The sequence below is a fragment of the Drosophila willistoni genome (assembly GCF_018902025.1).
Source record: "Drosophila willistoni isolate 14030-0811.24 chromosome 2R unlocalized genomic scaffold, UCI_dwil_1.1 Seg167, whole genome shotgun sequence".
NCBI classification, from domain to species: Eukaryota; Metazoa; Arthropoda; class Insecta; order Diptera; family Drosophilidae; genus Drosophila; species Drosophila willistoni.
In genome coordinates this window covers 2501249-2526510 of record NW_025814050.1, presented here as the reverse complement: position 1 = coordinate 2526510, position 25262 = coordinate 2501249, and the positions used below count along the sequence as shown (strand labels likewise).

The following is a 25262-nucleotide window of genomic DNA, read 5'->3' as shown; positions in this document are numbered from 1 at the left end:
TCTCAATGTACTACTGTTTCATTGTACGGTTAGAATAATACGTACATCTTTCTACCCATGCCACAATTTGTATCCCCGTGCATGTTATGCAGTTACCTTTTACTTATAGTTTACGTCAAAATCCGAAATCCCACAAAGAATTTTTTGATGAAAATCGTTATAAAAAATTATTAAATATAAATATTTAGAAGTAAACAAAACGAAATGCGAATTTTATTCTAATAAGAGTACTTAATGTTCTTATTTATTTACATCTTTTTTTTAGATCTCATATTTTTTTTCAAATCTCATATTTTCAATGGCAGCAAAACACCTGATGTTTTCTTATAAACTTGGCAGATTCATGCATTAAAATATGTTTCAAGAGTAAGTTCTCCTTAAAGTAAAGTGTAAATTTATATTTAAGCTAATTTCATTTGGCCTCCATTTTGTCTCTTTATTTATACAGACTAACCGCTTATCTTTTGGTAGGGCTAGCATATTGTCATCCTATTCTAATGATTGACTTCAAATTGTTTACACATATTAAATTCAAATTCATGTAACATTTTTAAGGTGATTATTAAACAAACTTTTAACTGCATGTTAAATATATTTGCCACAATAGTTTTTCAATTTCTGACAATCAAAGATCGTCACCATTGACTGATTTTAGACTGATTTTAGACTGATTTTAGACTGATTTTAGACTGATTTTCGACTGATTCCTCAAACTACTAATAATAATTTATTAAAATTCTAGTGCACAACCGACAGTAGTCGGTTTTTCTTGAAAATAAATTTTGTCTAGCACATTTCAAGATCCCATAGCACTTATAAATATTATATTGACCTAACTGCTTACCTTTTGTTCGGACCAGGAAATTGTCATCTTATTCTAATGATTGACCTGAAAATGTTTATATATTGAATTCAAATTCAATAAACTTTTAAAATATGTTATTAAGCAAATGTGTTATATCTCATCTTATTTGAGTATTAGTTTTCTCTTACTTTTACCACTATTACATAGTAGGAGGCTTTACGTGGCTCATTGAATTTCTCCATTGTCGCTTTTACTTAAATAAATCGTATCAAGCCCATTTTGAAATCCCTTAGCTTTAACTTTATGGCAGATTTGGAGTTCTGCACATTAAAAGGCATAAAACTTCTCGCGCTCTGTTTGGTATGCTCAACAAGGACACTAACTTCGATTCCTGCCCGCACCCACCAGAAACATTAGAAGTAGCAGCAACAGCAGTAGCAGCTTGAGCAACACTTCCTATGCCCAAAAAAAAAAAAAAAAGAAAAGAATGAAAGAACTGAAAAATGGGGAAACGAGAAGAAAGAAAATTTTGAATTGCCGGAGCACAGTTATTTGCACCACAACAAACAATGCCACAGTAGCAACACCAACAACAAGCATGGAAGGAAACTTGACAGTAAGTTCTTAGAAAAGTTTTTCTTCCAATTTATTTCTCTTATTTAGTTCTTGTGTGAATTTTCCGCGCTCACATTTCCACATTAGAGGAAGCGCCACAAAATTATGCAACACAATATGAAATGCATTTGAAAGACAAGTGAATCTTGTCAAGTGCCACAGTGGCAGCAGTGGCATCTGAAAGGACGAGGTAGTGGGCAGAGGCACTGGCACAGGCAAAGGCACTGCCAGCAGACACTTGAGTTGGCGCTTTAATCAAAAGTCAAATATTTCATGCCAAGGACAAAGACCGGACAGGATCTGGGGAGTATAACAGCAGGCAGCTGCTGTCAGCATGCAAATGTTGCAGCAGCAGGGCAAAACTTTCGCGCCGCCTACGAGAGGGCCACAAGGAGATCAGGCTCAGCCACTTTTTTTTGGTGCTCGCCCTTTTTAGAATGGGTATATGCATTATATTGCCCAGCTTGCCCAAGGATTTTACTTTTGAAGCAATAATGTTTTCCACAGATTTTTCTTTCATTATTATATATATGGGCCATTCTTAGTGAAACAGATTTGGTCTCTAAATTGGTCCTTATGGATTCATCGACCAGCCTTTCTCTATCAGACAAAGGCCTTGATTTGAGCAAGAGCATTCTAATCCAAATTTTAAGTCCTTTAGAATCCGTTATAGTCCAAACAAAATAGCGATCAATCAATCTTGATAGTAGTTAGTTTCCGATAAACCTTGATTACTATAAATATAAACTGCAAGGGTGTACGAGATTCGATAGTTTAGAAGTTACAACTCTTCTTTGATTTTCATTTTTGGATGACTCTTACTATGGTCGAAGTGGGTCGGGGGAAGTATGCGTCTGGCTGGCTGGCTGGCTGGCTGGCTGGCTGACTGGCTAGAGCTATATAGCTGTATGGCTGACTGGATGGTTTGACTGTGGCTGCTTTCATGGAAATTACATTTTTGCATTCCGCCTCCGTCGTCATCGTCGTCCTCGTTGTCGTTGTCGTCGTTGCTGCTGCTACTCAAGTAAATGCAAATATTTCTCATTTCTCTTACGAAAAATTGTCAAATGTATTCAAAAATGTGCGCCGCATGCCAAAATCATTTTGAATATTTATATATATATACATACATATAGATACATGAGAAAAGATAAAATTGTATCTGGTCTCCAAAATCCATAAAAATAATCTATGTTAAGGCGTACATCTAGCTAACATATTAAGCTCAAAGTCGGGATTAAATTTGAATTCTAACCAATCTTAACCGCTTAACTTAAATTGGAATGGCTTACAAACTCTGCTAAGGAAATAGAAACAAAAATCAAACATATTGCAAAATCCTTACGTGAAACGCTTTTTTTTGTTGTACCTTAAAGGAAGCCTGCTGTTGCCTAAGAGAATTTTACAGTTGACTTTCTACCAAAAATGCACTCTGTAAATTAATCAATTAATGCAATTCAGGTATACAAAATTAAAACTATTAAGAAAGGTCTATAAATCTACAAACAAATATTTTTGAAAGTAAATTACATTTATTTCTTGTTTGATACTTTTTCACTGGATACTTTTTTTTTCAAATTTAAACACAAGCGTAAGTTATCGGCAAAATTCCAAGACTTGTTGTGCAAAGCCTATAATAATTTTCGTAAAATATTTATATGTCCGCATAAGTTGCTCTAATTCCTTATAAATACCAAAATATTGTAATAGATGCTTTTTGTCAGGCACATTGGTCGAAATATTTCTCATTGGCCACTAATATTTGGCTCTTTGCATGTACAGAATAAATAATTACATTTTAAATTAAACTAATTGGCTTAAAACCCAGCAGAGCCACTAAAAACTAAGCTACAAAAATAGAATTTTTAATTAAAATGAAGCCAATTAAAAAATTTAATAATTTAATGGACAACACAGAGAAAAGCGGACAAAATATTCTTTCCCATTTGAACCTTGCATTCCTCCCACCTCTCACTTCTCCATACGCCATGCCCAGGTAATGTGATACAATAAAATAAATGCTCTTTAAGTATTTTGTTGAAAGCCTTTTGTTTCTGTTTTTTTTTTTTATACATATTTTGTTAATGGAGCGGCATAATTATTATAATTAAATATATAAAAGTAGGAACTCTTGCACAGAAATTTATGCCCGTCTTTCATAATACACTATTTGATATAATGAAATGAATCAGATTTTGGATTTGCATTTTGTTCCTGCATTGATCTGTTACATCTTTTAAGAATATTGCAAAATTATCAACTATCTTCCCTTTCTTTATATTTTTATCACCAATTACTGTTTAGATGACATAAAAGAATTGTTGTAGAAGAAAATTGCTTCCGTTAAATAAAGAAATAACTTAAGGACGTTGCCCAAAAGAGATTAAAAAAGTAGTCCAAACACCATTAAATCAGGTCAACAATTTTTAACCTTTACATTTGAAATATTGTGTTCATCTATGTAATAAAAATCGAATCTTTTGAGTCAACGGCAACGATGAATATTTCTAAGTTTCTTGTATCTTGTTAACTTTACCTAAGATTGCTATTAAAGCTTTTTTGGAAATTTCGAATAACTATTTTCTATAAACTATAAAATCGGTCGTTTAAAAAAATAAGGGGTATGGTCATATAATGAAAGGGTAGACAAAGTAATAAAACAAAAAGAAATCAAAAACTAAGAAAGCGTATACAAAACTTCGGTTCACTGTTGTTAGCTTTCTTGATTCCTGTTAATTATACCATACACCCATAGGGTGAAATGGTATATTAAAGTCGCCAAAATGTATGTAACAGGCAGAAGGAAGCTTCTCCGACCCCATAAAGTATATATATTCTTGATCAGGATCAACAGCCGAGTCGATCAAGCCTTGTCCGTCTGTCTGTCCGTCTGTCCGTCCGTCCGTCTGTCCGTATGAACACCTAGATCTCGGAGACTGTAAGAGCTAGAGCCACCAAACTTGGTATGTAGACTCGTGTAGTATGTAGAGTGATAAAGTTTATTTTAAATTTTTGCCACGCCCCTTTCCGCCCCCGCAATTTAAAAAAAACGTTTATCTCATAAACTATTCCAGCTAGAGACACCATATTTGGTATGTATATTTGTTTAGTAAACACGCACATTTTGTATGCTTAAAAATTTTGCCACGCCCTTTTCCGCCCCCGTAATTTGAAAAACTTGATTATCTCCCGTATTTTTTTACCTTATGCAATCAAATTTGGCACACCTAAATTTGATACTAATACCAAATTTGATCAAAATCGGAGAAAAAACAGTCGAGTTATGCATATGAACATTTTTCCATAAGGCCGGAGTTGGCCGTTGGCTGGTGGGGGCGCTAGGGTGCTCGTATGATTGAGTGAGCGAGATAGTAAGATATGCTTGTAAAATGCATGTGAAAATGCATTAATTTAATAAAGTTGAAATATTTGCTTTACTGGTGTATGGTATACCAAAGTCGGCGAGACGACTTACTTTTTCATTTTTTTTTATTCTGGTTGGTTTTGTTGACAAAGACTTTAGAGCAATCTGCGGCGGATTTGGATATTTAATTCGGTTTATTTTTCAAAACGAAAAACAGTTTCAAGTTAAGCTTTTTCACATTCAATGTTGTGATTAATTTGAAAACTCAATTTATGATTATTTCCACACAATTGAATCAACGTAATTGATTTTCCCATGTCAATCCAAGCGAGTGTCATTCAACTGGCTGCAAATAACAACAAAATGCATATAAATAATTTACTGACATTTTCATATACATATGTACTTACATACATACAAGCATACATCCTACCTATACATATATTCAATTCCTTTTGTGATTGCATTTTCATTTCTTTTCAATTCATTGGCAAAAAAATAAAAATAAACACACACACAAAAAAAAATAAATAAAAAAGGATAATAAACAGTCACGTATTATTCCCCCATGCCATCATCTTTCAATGTGGTTAATTGTGAAGAGGCAACATTACTAACTGATTAAAAATGAATGCAAAATGTATGCGTAATTAAATAAATTAATTAAGCAACAGCAGACGGCCCAAATGGGCGCTCGACAGATGACCGAATGGGCCAGCAAGTGGGAACCAGCAACTGACACAACAAATTGAAATTGTTTTGCCAATAATTGTGCAGTTTATTTTACAATTTTCGCCATTCAACTGCAAATTAAATGCACAAAACGAACCTTTGTCCATTCGAGACCCCACAGTGTCAAAATGGTTGGCATTTTAACCTTTTGTTGTTGAATGTTGACCAAACGAGCAAATGTCTACAAAGAGAAAAAAGATTGGGTTACTTATTTTTTTGCTCTGCTAATATTTTTTTATACTTTGATTGTTATTAGTTTTTATATAATTTGTATATGAACCGTTAATTCATTCACAGCTTTTGAGTCGACACTTTTACTGACTCCGACTTGCAACTTATTATTCGATTTAGTTTTTTCTGCATGTTTTTTTTTTAACTTTAATTATGAATTTCATTTCCTTGAAAAGTAAATTATAAAAATGAATACCTTAAAGTCAATAGTCCTTTCAGGCATCCGCCATTAAATGGCCTTTAAAATTTGAAAAATTACTACAATCTTTAAAGTAAACGTGATTTAGGACTTCAGTGTAAAAACCATCACCAAACATTTTGTTCGATATCAACGAGTAACATATAACTGTCCAAAAAAGATCAACTAAAATTTTCACTCAATGAACTAATGACTTCAATAAAATCTAATATTAATTTACTAATTTCAAAACTGAGTTTAGAAAGAAATAAGTTCTAAACAAAAATAAATTTCAATCATTATCAGACTATAATTCTGATGCGAAGTTAATATCGAGGTTCAAAAAGAGGGACAAGTACTTATGTACATACAGGAGTGGGCTTGAATGCTTTAGAAGTTTGAGATCGGGTCAGAACCTATGTTTTTTAAACAAGGCTTACTCGGAACACGATACAAATCATTAAAGAAGTTTTTAACATTCCTAGGTATTAAGGAACTTCCAGTTATGTGATTGACCTACAAGTTCAGCTGACATTAGTTTACTACATAAAGGTTTCCGATGTAAGTATTGAAACAATACTCAGTAGACTTATTTTAGGACGAAGCAAAGCACTCAAGTGTTATTTACGAGGTCTGGTATTCAGAATTATTATTTTTTGAGTATTCCAAAGTGTCCTCAATCAATTATTGTGTATATCATATGTTTAAAAGGGTCTTCTTTTCATTTTTGAAACTAAGTAAATTATAAAATGTTTTTAACTTCCTTCTTTCTTTAATAGTAATACTAAAATCTTAGTCGGGGATTAATTATTAAAAGAATGTAAATAAATATACCTACATATGTTTTTTTTCATATGTATCTCTATATATAAGAACTGGTTTCTCTGAATTTATTGCAGTAAAACACTTATCAAACGAGTCTACAATTTGAATTGAATAAATTAACAACAAAAATATAAGAGAAATCTCGGCAAAGAAATTCACAAAATTTATGATATATATATTTGTGTACGAAAAGCTGCCAAATTGCAATTTTCAATTTACCTTATTTATGGATACATATGTAGTGCATTTTATTTATTATATTTTCGTCCCCATACAATTTAGATTTATGAGCCCACAAACAAAATCGGCAACACTACCAAATATAAAATATTTACACTTGTTGTCTACCGCATACCCCCTCCCATACATGCAGTACCCCATGTGGTAGGAACTCTTTGCCAATTCAATTGATTGCATATTTCTCATCTTATTGTAAGTTATGCTTTCCGCACTCCAGCCAACAATCGACTTATAATAAATAGATATTGTTTTTTTGTGGTATATGTAGCAATTAGAGTATCCTTAAACTCTAATACGTTGAGATCGAAGTCTTATACGAACAGAGCAACCCCCTGTCCAGCTTCGCCCACTTTTATCATCCACACGGCGACAAAGTTTGTAGCTTTGCGTGGCTCTGTTAAGAGTGCACTGTGGTGAGTTCAAATTGCCATGTTAACACTGCTGAATGTTAAAAGGAAGACTGTTACATGAAAATGGCAACAGTTTGTCAGGTCCGAAATAAGAAATTATTACTCATATATGTTGAAGTCAAAATTGCATCTTTTTCAGATCAGTTTCACTTTCTAACGAAATAAATATATATAGATATAAATCAAAATAAACAATTATAATCTATCCAATCGCATATTGCCTAATGGAGAAAGTAGAAAGTTTTAATTGAAATCTGCAAAAATTTGCTTAGCTGCCCCAAAAAGTAGGCAACAATTTCCTTTGCATACATGATGAATTTTCTGTTGCAAATTCCTCTAGCCAAACAACTTCAAATCTAATCAAAATCTGTGGTATATTTACCACAATATAAATGATTGACACTCACACACACACACACACACACATACACCTACTCACACAGAGACAACAACTGTCAATCAATATGAATAAAGCGAGACATTTTTATTTGCCCAACTCTCCAGTGGATACACATACAGAGAGCTCTGGCTCAATCTAACCAGCTTTAACTTCATCTTCTATTCCATGACTAGGCCTCATCGAATTGGATTGACATGTGTGTGCGTCTGTGTGTGAGTATGTTTATGTGTGTGTGTGTGACTCAGTTTGCATTTTGCAAAGGCAAAGTCATGTCAGGCTATGTCCTGCTTGCCTGCCTGCCTGATGCCAAAATGAGCAAATTTTAAGATAGAGATAGAAAGGAGGAACACCAGATTGAAGTGAAGCAGTGGGGATGTGGTTACACTTGTGTGTGTCCATGTGAATGAATCATGTAACCGTAGCTTTAACTTGCCATGTGAACGAACTCTGGCCGCAATAAATTTCCAATTGAAACGAAAACTAAGAGGAGACATATCTACACCGTACCGCTGCTTGCATTCGCTCTGTCCTCTTACTTTTCTCCCACTGCACTTAAGTTGATTTCTCTTCCTCTTATAGAGTCAACAAAATCAAATCTCAGTGTATACGAGTGTGTGCTTATACACATATGAATGTGTGTGTGTGTGACTCTCTGGCGATTGTAAGTTCGATTGCAGTGCGTTTATTTGCAATGACTTTCCCACTGCAAAAGTCAATTGACTCAATAAATTATTTTTAAAGCAATCAATGCTACGGTTCTGCGACAAAGTTTTTTATTTCCTCTCTTTTTTTGTTTGCCGAATTTTATGTCTCTTGAGAATTTTATAGACATTTGCATGGAGGTTGAATGAGTGACTCAGTAAGTGAGTGAGTCAGTAAGTGCATACACAAAAAACCTACAGTCCAATATTATCATTCCAATGGAGAAAGCAGTAACTAACCAAGGAGCGTAATTCATTACTACACTGCTTCGATATAAGTTGTCCTTGTAAAAGTAACCAGAGGGCCGAGGCTAACTTCGACCGCGTCACAGTTTGTATACCCTTGCAATTTTTATGGTAACTCTTTCCTTACCTATAGCCATCAAAGTGAAAAAACGTTCAAGCTAAAAAGGCTAATGTTTGCGAAAGAACGGCCCACAATGTTAGCATAGGAAAAAACTAAGATATTGATCAAAGTCACTGTTTTCCACCGATCGTTCCTATGGGAGCTATATGATATAGTAACCCGATCTTTATCAAATTTGGCACAGTCATTAACAGATATATTAAACTAACAAATATTTAATTTGAAAGCAATCGCGTCAAAAGTAACGAAGTTATTGACAAAAGTCACTGTTTTCGAAAGATCGTTCCTATGGGAGCTATATGATATAGGCACCCGATCTTGATCAAATTTGGCACAGTCGTTTAAATGTGTAATTAACTAACCAATATTAAATTTCATGACAATAGCTCAGAAAATAACGAAGTTATTAAGAAAAGTCACAGTTCGTGACTTTGCCGTTTGTATGGGAGCTATATGATATAGTCATCCGATCCGGCTGAATCCGAGTTATACAACCAGCAGTATATACAAGCCTACATGCAAAATTTCAGCTCTGTAGCTCCAACGGTCTAAGAGCAGTTTGCGTTGATCCAGACGGACGGACGGACGGACGGACATGGCTATTTGAACTCGTCTCGTCGTGCTGATCAAGAATATATATACTTTGTATGGTCGGAAATGCTTCCTTCTATGCGTTGCACACTTCTGACCAAAATTAATATACCCTTTTTGCAAGGGTATAAAAAGTAGGCACGCTTCTTTCCATGTAAACTGTGAAAAAAAAACAAGTTTCAAGTTGTGGCAGCAGTTTAACGTTAATGTTTTTAACATAATGTAAGGTAACCAACATAATAATTTTCAGAAACTACAAGTTTTAGTATTTTTTAGTAAAAAACTGCAGCCACACTTTTCATAAGCTTTTCAAAATCTCATGATGTTGGCTCGAAAACATCATTTAATTCGGTTAATTAATGCATCAAAATATACTGCCATTGTAAACAAACTTTACTATTCATACCATTACTTATTTCTTTCTTGTTTGCCATAAATGAAAAGGATATAAAGGATGTATAAAGGATATTATATAATTCGCATTTTTTTTACATTAATTAAAGTAAGATTTTCTTACAATTAGTTTTTGTATGGTTAAAATTTTTGTTTCATATTGCAGCCACTTTTTCAAGAGCTTTTTTCCAGCAAACTATAATTTCAAATTATATGCAAACAAGAACAGATAAAGTTTTGAGTACTTAAGTCAAATATGCAATTTAAATCGAATTTCCAAACTAGATTTCATTTAATTTGAAAATTCCCCAAAAAGCAAATCAAATTTAATTTATTCCCCCACTTGAGTAGATCTGCTTCAGTTACGGCAAATCAAAAGGAATTATTCATTGACAAATTAATTTCAAATGTGGCCCAAAGTCAAAATGCATTTTGCAGCAAACTTTTTGGCATGTCCTTTTGTTCAAAGACACTTTCAATTAATGTTGACAACTAACGAGAGCGCCATATGGTATGTACGTAGCCATAGAGATAGAGATAAAGATGGGTAGAATGAGAAGACAATGATGAAATGCCAGGCAAGCCACAAAATTCATATTAATTGTCATCTATAATATATGAAAATAGTGGCTTCTTGTGCATACATACATATATACAAGTGAATGGTTTTATATGTATGTAGATAGATAAGCAATTTGAAGTATTTCCAATTATCAAATGTGGGCGTGTGCGAGGATTGGTTCAATGCGTGTGTGTGTGAGTGTGAGTGTGTTAAGCAAAGTGAAATTAGCCAAATTATTGGAGTAAACAGGATGCACAGGAGAGTCGACAAGTCATCGTCTTGTTTGCGCTTAAAATTTAATTTCATGCACAATTGAGTTCATGCATAATTTTGGTATCGGGGTGATAAATTATTGCTATTATTCCACTCACACACACACACACACACATAGTCTTGCCTGGAGACTGACCACAGCAAAAGGAGTGTGAAAGGGAGGCAAGACTACAGGGAAAATAATGACCCTTCCTCAACTGCATCGTCGTTGCGTTGCGTTGTGTTGCGTTCATTAATTCGCTGCCATAAAGCAGGCCGAGGGCATATTTTTGCTTTGCTTGCATTTGCATACATCCCGTTCTCGGCCTGGCCAGAACTCCCTGGCATTGGTCGTAGCACCTGTTACCCAGTATGTTGGACCCAACAACAGGAACAGCAACAACGACGACGACGACGACGATGCCTACAACACATGTCTGCTCATAATTAATGTGTAAATTGTAAAGCTGCGCTTTGCCCGTTTCCTTCTACCTGTATGGTGGAGTTGGAACTGAAACTGGAGCTACGGCAGGCCACACAACAAGCCTAGTTAATACGAAAACAAAAACAACAGCAACAATAACAACAACATCAATAAACAACTATGACTCCCTTTCTGGTGTTCCTGTGGCCTTTACATGCAGGGCAAATGCGTTTTGACGTTGCACAAAACTTAATTGCATTTAGTTCCATCCTTCCACCTGATGGTGCACCCAAAGTAAAACGATGCCGTTTTATTTATGCCCCATCTAAATTGTTTTCAATTTTGTTAGACACTAGATTCGATCAGCATTTGGCCATACATCTCTCCTCCCCTTCAACCAGCTTGGGACCAAAGGGGTCCTATTTGCATATTTCATGTTAATAGTTTGATTATTACCTTGCTTATCATAACTAGGGAATGTTCGATTAGAAATAATTAAAGTTAAAGTTAGGAGTTACATTTTAAAAATGAAATATTTAATTTCATTGTAACTAGTCTAGTAGATAAATGAAATCAACTTAAGATTCAAAACCTCAACACCACGAAATGCAGAACTCCAAGATCCATTCAACCATTTTAAGAGATGAAAGACAATTTCGGAAACGCCATGGTGACTAATTCGTCTACCTTCTACACCACAATGAGTTTAAAACGTTCACCAATGATTTTATTAAAAAAGACCCTGCATTATACTGCACCTGATATAATAAATAAATCGTTAAGAAAATAAAAGCCGGGTCTCAATATTATCAAAAATATTTTCTTTCATGAAAAAGTTGTTATTCCTTTTTTTAAGAATCGCAAATGAGAATTTTTTATTATTACAGTGTAGAAAATGTAATATAAACATTATAGTATAAACAGATCTTTCGTTAAAGTTTTCAGAGGTTTGCTAGAATCTTGGTATTCTATTAATATAAATACAATGTAAAACATAAATTTACTTAAGCGGAAACTCTGGGTTTTTTCTTTTTATCTAGAACAAAATTTCTAGTTTAAATCGGTATACCAGAATGTTTTAAGCTAAACAAAATCAGAATGTTTTGTTAAATACATTATACATTATAAGCAATGCCTATGATTACTAAAGTGTATTATTAAGGAGATTAATATAATCTTTCTCAGAAGGCTCATCCAAAACAAAAGAGTGTTCTTTTTACCTTGACTGAAGTTCAGTAGCGTTGCGTTTGTGTGTGTATGCATGTGCTCTGTTGATTTGATGATGACGTAGTAGGCAGCAAGCAGCGCTGCCGGCAGCGTTTGAACCGATTTATATCTACTGTAAAATTTTGTGATCTGAGATTTTATACCTAATAGTATCATGTTGGAAAATTTCATGGGGATATTCCAATTTTTATGGAAATGATATAGTGGTCCGATCCTGACAAATTTCATACTTTATCTTACCCGGGTAATAGAAAGCCCCAAAAAAAAAATTTTATTCCGGTAGCTCTTAAGATGGCTGAGTAAAACGCATACGCACCGACGGACGGACGGACGGACGGACGGACGGACAGACGGACATGGCTATATCGACTCAGCTTCTCATGCTGATCAAGAATATATATACTTAATCGGGTCGGAAACATCTCCTTCTGTGCGTTACAAACATCTGACCAATTTTATAATACCCTTTGCAATGGTATAAAAATGGTTTTGCAGAAAATATAACCTAAAGCCTCTCTTATGAAAACATCTTTATACACTTGTTCTGTTGATTCACTCGTGCAGTAGACTCACAGACTCATTTGTTCAGTCTGTACTAACGTTATTGTTTTCTGAGGTCCCTGACCAGTTCTTATAATCTTTTCAGAAAAATGCAGAAAAAATGTTTTCATAATTCTTTGACTATTTTAAAAATTTTGTTTTCAGTGTGAAAATATTGAAAAAATGAGTCAGTGAACAAGTGAGTCACTAGGGAAAAAATAAAAGGTAGTTGACTCACTCACAGGCGACCCAACACCAGTGTCTACCAGAAATATCTCGGCAAAAAAACGTTAAAGCAAACGCCCGAAACAACTTACAAAAAATTGAATTGAATGAATAGTTGCCAACCTTATCTTGACATAAGGTTAGCTTTGACTCCCTTTATTGTTAACTTTAAGTTCCAGTTAAGTCTTTTAAGTCATCCATGCATATTTGTTTGTGTCTATTCGTTTTTCGGCTTTATGTCATGGCTCACTCTAGTCTTGTTACCTTGCCTGGCATTCTTTACAAACATCGCCTGCCATTAGTGAGATTAAAACTATGACCAAAGAGGCAACACTGTCGCAGTACTTGCTATTTGGCTTTGTTTCATTTTGAAACAATGGGGCGTATCTGCTTCATAATGACGCAATGCGCACACATTGTCCTTAGTCCTGGACACAATAGTGTCTCCTTCAGCAAATGCATTGCCATGCATTCTGAAAAAGATTTATGTATATATGTATGTATGTATGTGTGTTATCTATGCCATAAAACAAAACAAAATAACCAAAAACAAAAAAAACGACAGGGAAAAAATAGTTGACACAAATTCAACAAAGTGAATTCAATTTGTTTCCATATTGTATTGTTGGACGCATGACAATGAGTGCGCTTACTCTGTAATTGACAGTGGAAATGTAATATTTTATTTGATAAACTAGACAAAAAGCTTTGCCATAAATTGTTTTATAATAACTATTTGCGACTGCCCTTTGAATATAAAAACAATCCATCTTGAAATGCTAATCAATGCCAACATGAAACTATACAATTTCATTATTTTATTTTTAAATTCAATATAGAAAACGGCGAATGGCAAAGAATATATTTGAGACAACAAAGAGAAAAGTCTGTTGACAAAGTTTACGAAGTCCTGAATCATTAATGTTAATCGATATAATTAAAATTACTTATTTGACTCTCTAATGTCCTATAAGGACTTTCAAAGTCTGCCTAAATCGCCATTTCTTAGTATACATTTTTAATTGGTTTTAAAACTAGTGGTGTAAGTGTATTAAAATCTCTGACTAAACTTAATACCGACACACCCATATTCAACCTGGCAATTTCTTAGGCTTACATAAATATTTGTCTTTTGATTTGTTTACCAGATTGGGCAAAACCTTTTGTAAATATAAAGCAACATGTATCTCATAATTTTTTTATTATATCCTTGTAGAATGTATTATAAAATTGTTGAGATGTTTTTAGCACAGAGAAGAATACGTGTTTGTTTCGCGCCCTCGATTAAAAGGAAATTACTAGAATACATAAATCTTCGTAAGATTTTTGTTTCCAAATTCAAAACAAGTTTGACAATTTGTTTCATTGTTCCACTTTAACATATAGCTGCATAAAATGAAGCTATCGAAAAACGTACTTTATTGAGACATATCCCTCTAGATATATAACAAAGTCTTTTTAAAGTAGGCTTTCGTGGGAAATTTATTATAATAGAACAAAACTAATCAAATTCAAAACCAGAGAGCCGGGGCTAACTTCGACCGCGTCAAAGTTTGTATACCCTTGCAACTTTTATGGTAACTCTTTCCTTACCTATAGCCATCAAAGTGGAAAAATGTTTAAGCTAAAAAGGCTAATGTTTGCGAAAGAACGGCCAACAATCTTAGCATAGGAAAAAACCAAGATATTGATCAAAGTCACTGTTTTCCACCGATCGTTCCTATCGTTCCTTCTGACCAAAATTAATATACCCTTTTTGCAAGGGTATAAATATTGGAAAACGAGACTTATATAAGGTAATTTATTAAAGGAACTAACAATTTTAAAATGTCATACCCTTACTGGTAAGTAAGCCAAAGTTAGCCTTTTTTCTTCTCATATCCTTGCAGAGGGTATTCTTAAATTGGTCAGATGTTTGTAAAACCGAGACGGAGTTGTTTTCAAATAAAGTATACATATTCTTGATCAGTTTGAAAAGCTGACTCAATATAGCCGATATGTCGATATGTCCATATGGAACCACCATATGATTTAGTGCTAAGCGAAAAATAGTGGAAATTTTTGATAATTATAGTTTTTATTGAAAGATATCATATACCCGAATTTCAATAAGATCGGAAAAATAGAACATCAGTTATGGTCTGCTCGACAGCGGCGTACTCCGACAGAGAACACAGACAACGAAACATTTCCGGCCCCATAATAATATAATAGAACATGTAACTTGTCGAGTTTTCATCGATTTTCGAAAATTATATCTCTCTTTTTTATGATTTTAAATATTAAATATGCTAAGCGAATTATTAAGTTATCTTTTCAAGCGACACAAAAATTCTAAATAACAGAAATGTATTCCAAAAATCCAATTTATAAGTCTCTAATTAAGTATTAATAAGAATTTCATAAATTCATTCATTAATTTTTAAGCAAAAAATTTCTGTCTTTCTGCATTAAAGTCTAGGACACCAAATTTTGTTGCCAAAATTTGTTAGTAGACAATTTTAAAATATGCAAAATCGAAATACAACTTTTTGAAATCCGAAAAAACATTAAAATAAAAGGCAAAAAGTATGGTATTATTATCTTTAATCCAAGATAATCGATTCTTTTTTACCAATTTTAATATATGTTTAAGCCTTCACATTGAAAATTGTACTTCTAATTTTCAAAAGATCCATCAAATATTAAGTTTTGATTTTTTAACGGCTACAGGTCCCGAACTGGCCTAATTTAACACTTAAGAACCAATATTTTTAAAACAATTAAAATTGATTGGATCAATTAGTTCGATCAGCCAAATTCCTCTTTATATAGTTGATGAATCTTTTACATAAGAGTAAATTGTATTTGTCTGAAAGAATACCCAAAGACTTTAAAGAAACTGACTGTATATGAAAATTAAAAATTATAGACACTGTTCTGGTTAGAGAGGCATTTTGGCACATTAAGTTTATGATATTCAACTGTGAAATTAATTTCATCTTTGAAGTCTTCTGTGTGCGCGGCAGTGCGTCTATCCTTAAAATGATGAAAGTTTTCAAGTAAAACATAATATGTGTGATGGTGTGTGTGTGTGTGTATGTGGTAAGGTGTTGTAGGAGTAACTTTGGCATCTCTCTAATTAAATTGAATGTTCACCTCTTTTGGCTGAAGCAAAAAACTTGGCCTTTATTGTGGTAACTTGTACTTGTTGTTGTTGTTTGAGTAAATAGAAGAAATGACTTTGTTGTGGTTTCTCGTTTATTCTTTTTCTGCTCTGCACTTTCTTTTTCTTTCTTCTCTGTTGTGCAATTGACATTTAACCGAAAAATATTTTACAATTTGTCAAGGAAAATCTTTCTCGGTCCCTTTTTTTTGCGCCTTTCCTTTAAGTACAATCAAATTGGCTCTCATATCTTATGAAACGCAAAGCGAATAGAAGAATACAACGAGTAAGTAAAAGCCAAATAGAAAAGGAGCTCAGGAAGGGGGTTCGAGGTGGAGAATAGAAAAAAAGAGGAAAGAAACACAGAGAGATTGAATAAAATTGGTTGGCATTGTGCATTCTGTTTGCTTGGCAATATTATGGATGGATCCCAGGGATTCTGGTCCCAACAGTTTTATTAAATTCTTACAAAGGCTTCTATGCTGCTTCCAAGACCAAGTACAGCAAAAAAAAAGGCAATAAAAATCATTTAACAAAGTCAAACAACAATAAAAAATTAAACTTTGCCGTCAACACACACACACACAAACAGAAAGAGAGTGAGTGAGCCAAGTCAAGCGCTAAACCAAGCGGAAAAAGACGTCGAAAAGCGTCCAAAAGCGAAAAGTACATAACAAAAGAAATGAAAGAAATTAAATAATAAATATAAATAAATGCGGAAAAGTTTTGTCGAAATTAATTTTCCAAAATCTGCACTGCACCAAAACTTGCCATATGTGAGTGAAAAGGGGCTCGCTCCACCCAGGATTTATTATGTCATGAATTGGCGGAGGGGGGCGTGGAAGGTGGAGATGGGTCGAGCATCAAAACGGCATCATCATAAATCAATCCATTTGATGAATCTTAGAATTGTCAGCGACATGCCGAGGGTTGGAATCTGTGGGCAGGACAAATTTAATTACACTTAAGCATTTGGTTTTTGCCAAAGGCTAAAGCCACATGATTTTTCTTTCGATTTCTGTTGCAATTCCAATAATGCTAAGTGCTCGTCGTGGCTCTCGAATGACTTGCCACAAAAGGACCAGAAAGGTAGACGCAAGGATCAGGGTAAGGACATTACATTGATAAGATTTCATTTACTTGATTCTCCACTGTTGAAATGTTCTCGTCACTGTTCAGTTCAGACAATGACAAAGCTAATACCCAGCAAAACCATCTTAGAAGAGTTTGACAAATCGAAGCACAACTGAAATTATGAATGAAAACTGGACTAGAAATTTATATTTGTATACAGATTTACAATTGGTTGCTTCTATTTGAGGGAATCGGAGGCTATTATCATTGCATATTAATCATAAAAATTTTAAAAGAAATAATATTTACCTAAATTTTGTAATTTATCAAGAAGTTATTCTATAATTTATCTTTAAGGAGTCACAATTTTATTTCCCCAGATATACCCAGATATACCTAATCTTACGATTGAAAAGACCATTTTAAAATAATTTAACTCTGTAACAATTTTATGTAATATTTAACAACATAGTTTGCGATTCTAAAGTCTTTTTCAGGCGTTTCCATTTGCCTAAATTGTCATATAAGTTAATATTATTTTTCATTATCAAACCATTGTCCTAGATTGTTGCGATAAACGATTCAAGGCGCTTCTCGTACCAGAGACGAAATCCTATCTCCTTAAAGTACATAATGACCCTGTGTATCTGTGACTATTTCAAACGCTGTCACTTTCACGATCTTCCATTGCCTGAACCTGGCTGGACTCCAATAAGAAGTGGAAAAAGTGATTCGAAGCCTTCTGGAAACTACAAACGACGACTCAAGCTTAAAGTGGATGCCATCTCGGGAAACTATTGGCTTAAGGAGTTGCAACAGCAGAGGGTTTTGTTTCAAAAACTAATAGTGGATAATGGCATCGAAGTGATTTGGTTAGAATTGCATCCACCAGCAAAGATGTCCATTGATTATAAGTGGGCCAATATGCTGGCTCAGACTATTTGGCAACACATTCAGGTGGAGCAAATGATGTCCTGGCTTTCCACATTAGGCGGTGGTTATTCAGCTTTGGGTGAACAGTTCGAAAGATGTGCTGAAAATGCTGGCAAAATATCGCAAACGCAGCTCAAGATCGGCCTCCATCTTGGCAATCCTTTTCTTCAAGCGCGTTGCAAACTCTTTTACAGCATTTCCCTTATCCAGCGCGGAAAATTGCGTCATGCCAAGCATCTAATACGTCGCCAATATAAGTTTGCCAAGACCTGTCGGGAAACCGATCGACGCTTATTGCGGATGTGTCGTGGTATTTGGTTGCGTCTTCAATTCGAATACCACAAGAGATACTCGTATGAATTGGCTAATAAAAAGGTGATTTCCTTAGTTTTATATAAAAATGCTGATCATGCCTTATGTGACGACTGGAGAAACTTAGCTTGACCACAACCTTATGATTGGATCAACAAAAGTAATTGCAATAAAGTTAAAATACTTATTATAGGATATCAATAAATCAAATGAATCTTTTTTTTAAGTCTAAAATATGTGGGCATTATACATGTACATAAATATTCTAGTAAAAAAAGCATTCATTCGTCGTGTTTAAAAGCACGGAGATGACGATAATATAGTTTTGACTTACAATTAGATACTTTGAGAAAGATTTGGTTCTATCTTAATCAAATATATCTCATTCACATCATTAATGTCAGTAAACTCGTAGGACTTAACAAATACTTTGCTCTTCGGTATATTTCAGAATCATAATCAATATATCCAGGGCCGCATAGAGAAAATCAGGGCCCGGGGGTAACCATGTTCGGGCCTCTACTTTCCTTCAAATAAATCCACTATTTTCGATTGTGATGTACATTTTTTAATTCATGGATTTAAATGTACTAAAGTTTATTTTATTATTACATATTTTATTATATATTACAGTACAACTATATACTATATCAAGTGAAGGTTTTTCGGAAAAACGCGGGCCCTTCTGAAAACTGCGGGCCCGGGGGAAACCCACTCGTTTTTTGAATATTTTGAATACGAAATGCGTACATATTAATACTATAGAAAATGGAGCACACTTACGATACCCCACTCTAAACTTTTAAAATATATTTTATTTAAATCTTTTATTTATTAAAATTTATTTTCAAAATTTCACTTTTTGTAGGTCGGTTAATGTAAGAACCTTGACGTCGAATAATCCTTCGAAAGTACGTACTAACCTTTTTTCCAAGATATTTTTTTCCACATTCATTTAGCGTATTCAGTGGCAAGGAAATTCAATTTCTTCATCAGTGGGTGGGCTGTGCCCCGCCTACTGCTTTGGCAAGTCACATGAACTACTATATATGTAATTTTTTGTATTTTTTTGCTTTCCTCTCCATTTGATGGAAATATGTAAAATGCAAACGAATTTTTTAACACGCACACGAGTGGTTTTCATTTTTTCTTCGTATTTTTTTTTCCTTTTTTGGCGCTGCTGCTCCAATTACATTTTAAAGGAAGTAAATACTTTGAGACCACCGAAAAAAAAAAGAAAATAGAAAGCAGCCACTCAGTATGGGGGTAAGTCCTAAGTTTGTCATGCGAAAATCATACAAAACTTGGTTTTCGTGTGCGCTCCACGAAAGTAATTGAGGCGGAAATCCCTAATTGGCACCTTCAAGTCAGTGAGATGATGGCGACGATGAGGGAAAATGGCAAAGGCAAAGGCACAGGGAAAAAAATGAAACGAGAAATCAACGAGAAGATGTAAAACTTGCCGGGGCCAGAACCAGGGCACGCGTAGTCTTCATGCAAATGGGAAAACTTTGCTCATCAGCGCACACAAATTGAGTGAAATTATCAGTTCAAGTGAAATTTACACTTGACTGTTGCCTGCCTGCTTGCTCATCTTTCTCCTCTAGTAATTTAGATGAAAAATGTATTTTCTCTTTCCACTTTGTCATCTTCTTCATAAATCCAATTAAACATAACCAACATATGTGACATGTGTTGAGCAAAAGCACTTTCTCATACCTGGAATATTAAATAGGCAGTTAAAAAATTCAAAAGTGGTCAAAAGACTGAAGCTGAAACTCACGTTTTTACTCTCTGAGATATAATTCTTTGATTTATATTTGTAGCGGAAAGAATGGGCTTAACAATTAAATTAAATGCAGCGAAACCAATGAAAATATTCTGAACTTGGATTGGCTGCAACTCATCCCTGACCACATTGGCTGTGAATCGGGGCATAGCTGGCACCTTGAGCAAATAAAACGGGTCGGGGATGTTTAGTTGTGTTATACTTAGCTTTATAGCTAAGGTACCTTCTTCATTTAATTACTATCTGTCTTTAGCTTAAGCCTTTTCGTCGACTGCTGTGTAAGTTGACGTAAATAAATAAATAAATAAATAAATAAAGAGACGTTTTGTGTTATTTTTGAGATAAGTGTAGCAACTTCGAATATTTGAATATTTATTGAAAGCGAAAAATTATTGTGGATGAGTAGATAAGTTGCTACTCCATTTCCACATGAACACAAAACTTCCCACACAATCTCCTTGATGCATCATCTGTCTTTCTTGTTCTAAGATGTTGATCAGATAATTCGTTATTTTTATTGTTTCGAGCATTTTTTTTTGATTGGTTCAAGCATCTACTTTGCAGGATCCGTTTAAAAAACATTCCCTTGTCGTTTCCCAGTTTTCATTCTTCTTCATTCTCATTAGTTTAAGAAAACGTTAGTGTTGTCTGTTGTTGTCTTTGTCTCTTTTCAGCTACTATGAAATACAACAATGAAATTTCCCAAAGAACAAGATCATCCATAGCCGACTACTATTGACTTTTTAATTTGGAAACAAAAATGAAGATAGGTTGCTTTAGAGTAGAGATTGCGTCTCTGTCTATTTAGTCGTAAAAACAATTTCTAAATTATGTTGTTTGCTTTTTGTAGTTTGAGTCCAATGGATAAATTCCAGTGGATAAATTCGGTGCAACCATTAATTTCTAAGAATTATGTTTAACATACTTATTTCGATCGATTCCAAGTCGTTACATTTGGAAACCGAAAAATTCAAGTTTGCCAGAAGCCGACAAATAACTTTATAAATAATTGTGATGAGACTTATATTTTAGTGTGAATTTAATGGAAATAATAGCAATAATAATAGTTTGTTTTGTCATTATTATTTAGGCCAACAAAATTCTGTATAGTTTTCCCTAAGCAAGATAAGCTTTTAGAATTTCAGATCAGTTTCTGCGTAGTTTCTGCTTGCTTTGACTTGAGTGGATTCAAAAGATAGTTTTTAACAATTTGTACTAAGCCCTATAATACTTTTATTATTTTATTATATTATTATTTTTTTGTAGATAAATAAATCTTTTACGTTAGCTAGGCACTAGGTACCAGCTACTAGTACCTAATACATAATGGAACAACACTAATACCTCATATCCCCACCACAAATCAGTCAAGTTTAAATTGGTTTTTTCTTTCACAACTTTAAATCAACAGTTTATGAACTTGAATTAAAATTGTACTGTTAGAGATACTTACTATTCATTAGCTATACTCTTTAAAGTGTATTTAACCAAAAGCACATATGAATATTATTTGTGGGGATGAGCCTACAAAGGGGGAGATTCACAGTTCATTATTACTAACTATAGACTGCTGTTTGTGGTAAGTAGAATCAAACTGAATCCATTCACTTCAATCCTTCACTGCCTTAACATACCCCCTCACCGTGCACTTGTGCTCGCAAGGCTATATAAATTCGTAATTGCATGAAACAGAACTCATTGATCAACTTGGTAGCGTGTGTGCATGTGTGTGTGTGAGTGAGTGTGTGTGCTCGCTGAGGCACAAAAGACCAAGAAAATGAGCCATAGTCATGATGAACAACACATACCCAACACATGAATCAGAATGGCTGAAGAACGAGGAGGAGAGCCGAATGTAAAGGAGGAGGAGACTCATCAACTAAATGCAAAGTTCCTTCAATGATGCTCAGCAAGTGTAGTGCTGTAGTACAAGAATAATTGACGACTACTATGGATAATGAGGGAAACCCTTTCTCCAGCACAGAAACAAGGCAACGGCATTATCAACTTGGACAAGTGATGCCAACAATATAAAGTAAAAATCGTTACTCACATGTTTGCGAAAATTACATAAACCAAATGGTGTTATTTTCATAAGAAAGTAGAAAATTTTCACATAATGTTTTACTTCAATTCAATTCTAAAGAAATTGAAATCACATTCGCATTAAATATATAAGGAATGGGATTATACTTATAAAGAGAAAGTAAACAAATAGCATAAAATCCATTTCTTAATAAAAATCTGAAAAGTCTAATAAATTTTAAGGATATAAACTGTGTTTTAATTTATTCAAAACTAAAGTGCAGTTCTGACTTAATCAAAAAACTGTCCCCTAAGCAGAATCGAAATTTGTATTTCAAATGGTTTTGTCGCCTATTGAATTTGCCTCTGATTATATATCATCATAAACTAGATACTTTGATACAATTAACACAATTTGTTCCTTAAACACAAAATAAAAAGGTAAGATGGTACATTACTTACCAAATATATGCTTAATGTTAACTAACTAAGTCCACAAGACTTCACTCACTAGGAGCATAATAATTCATTTCCCTTGACGAGATATGGAAAGTGCCACTTAACTTTCTAAAGGACAACAATAAATTAACATCTGCTTAAAATAATTTATCAAAAGGGAGAAAATACTTAAATATAGTGCGTTTTTATCTTTTTTTTAACCATACGCCTGCACTTTGGACTATATATCATCAAAAATTTTAGCGGTTCTGAACATAATGTGTCACACTATGCGTATACGTAATTTTCGATGGAAGAATGTTTTTCATATTTTTTGTGTGATTTCGAAAATAACTGTGATAACTTGTTCATCTCTAATCCAGAAACTGTTCACATTCTCCAGCAGATGCAATGCAACAGCATCAGCAGGACCAGCATCAGCAACAGCCAGGCAAAAGGCAAGCAGGCAGGCAGTGAGGCAGTCCTGAGTCCTGGCAGCATTATAATCCTGCGGAAACACTTGAAAATGATGGATGAAAATTATCGTTTTCTGCAACGCATGCAAATGCGCAAAATTACTTTCACATGATTAATGCTTTGCTTACTACAACTTTCTCCTTCCACATTGTTACCTCGCCATGGGCAACCGTAGCGACCAACTGAAAGAAAGCCTCCCCCACTTGCCATTGCTTCCCTCTACTTATATTGTAATTCCATAATTAATCCATTACCACCTACCAAAAAAAAAAAAAAAAAATCAACCAAAAATTAGAGCAAAGAAGCAGATGAGACAGTTGCTGAACTTCATTTGAAATTCATATTTTAAATATTCGTCAGTCAATTAGAGAGCAAAGGACTCGACACCGAAATTTGCATTCAACCGTAAAATTATCAAATTAATATTCCGCCCTAGAGTATTTCAACGAATCGAAATAATGAAGAATGAGGGTAGGACCGAGAGAGAGAGTAGGTGAAGTGGGGGATAACTGGGGGGCGGACAGACATTTTGTCCCTGTCGTGGGCAATAAACTGTCAAGAAGTTTTGTCAGTGCCAACATTTCGGCAAGTTGTCAAGGCAAATACAGAAAACTTTGTCGGTCTTTCGGTCCATCACAATGCCAATTTGATGAGAGACATTTAAATATGCAGAGATAGTGATAAAATGTGGAAGGCCATGAATGGAGATGGTGCCTGGGGCCGGCTGATAGAAAGGTGTGCACAGCAAAAATATCTAATTGGGTACCCAAAAGTTTAGTCATAAAAATCCTAAATGTGAATTAGTACTAAGCTAGAATTTAATTTCAAAAGTATTTCCAAAGAAATAAGTTGGCTTAATTAATGGGGAATATAACAATTGGCTATATAAGTGTCTCCTCACTTGCAGATGGTTAGCTGATTAGCAGCTCCTTATTCTTTTAGTTTGATATTAATCAAAAAAGCCACTCTTAGTAAATGTTTAATCAATTCAATTTTAATTACTTATTCGTAAACAAATTTCAATTACAGATTGTGGAAATTCGTTGATTTGTGTACCTCATTGATATACTAAAAATCTGAATCACAGTGAAACCTCGAAACAAAAAAAAATGAGTGGACCCGCAGATTTCTTCGTTATATCTCGTTATATGCTCGATGTTGATTCGCAATTTTTAGTTCTTTCAAAGGAACTTATAAGGAATTTGTTATATCGAGTTTTTGTTTCTAAAGAGGTTACTTATATTAAGGTTTCATTGTAGTTAATATTCGAAGAATGCAATGTGCCAATGTTTTAAAAGTTTTACAAACCTTTTTCAATGAAACTTTGTTATTTCTTACATTAAAACAACTGATATTTATTTAACGATTAAGAAGAATATAAAAAGGAGCCATCTCAAAGATATCGTTAGGGTCAGTAGTTAGCAGGAAAGGCCTATTCAGCTGACCTGCAATAGTCAATAAAGACTTTTTAGCTTACCTAGCGTCTAATCAAACTATAAACTACAAAATTATTATCACATACCAATTCTAGCCTACTTCGGATGGGCATCGCTGTATCTTTGGACTTCAAACTTTGTTCATGTGAAAGGGCCTACTTATTTATAATAAATACAAATTCAATAAATGAAATAACTAAAGTTTTTGGTTAAGCACAAGGTGTAGTAAAAGCATAAAAACAACATTTTACAATGTGCCAAACTGTTTTAATTTGGAACTAGGAAGAACTTGAACTAGGAAGTCAAACAAAGAAAAGTTTCATGTCGAAATCGATACAAATCTCCTTTTAGAAGGCAAAACCATTTTTCAGAAATCGCTATATGTATGTACATATGTATAAATGGACATCTTAAAAATCGCTTTTTTGATTTTTATTATTTTTTCAAGCTGCATAAAGAAAGTGATAGGGGATCCCCATCAAAAAACCATTAACCATTTTTCGCTTACAAAACTCCAGTCAAAGGAACTTGGAACCATAGATTTTTGTTAA

At 34.0% G+C, this 25262-nt stretch overlaps 1 protein-coding gene across 1 annotated transcript; it reads left to right on the top strand.

Annotated features, from left to right (window-relative positions):
* The first annotated feature begins 17778 nt into the window (after positions 1 to 17778).
* On the top strand, positions 17779 to 18744 carry LOC6644114 (uncharacterized protein F58A4.6). Its single transcript, XM_002066536.3, has one exon. It carries the CDS (start codon positions 17935 to 17937, stop codon positions 18676 to 18678), a length of 744 nt encoding a protein of 247 aa, XP_002066572.1. The 5' UTR covers positions 17779 to 17934; the 3' UTR covers positions 18679 to 18744.
* Positions 18745 to 25262: the final 6518 nt, after the last annotated feature.

Excerpts from the sequence above, each read along its gene's own strand:
- LOC6644114 (XM_002066536.3), top strand. The coding sequence starts at position 17,935 with ATGACCCTGTGTATCTGTGACTATTTCAAACGCTGTCACTTTCACGAT.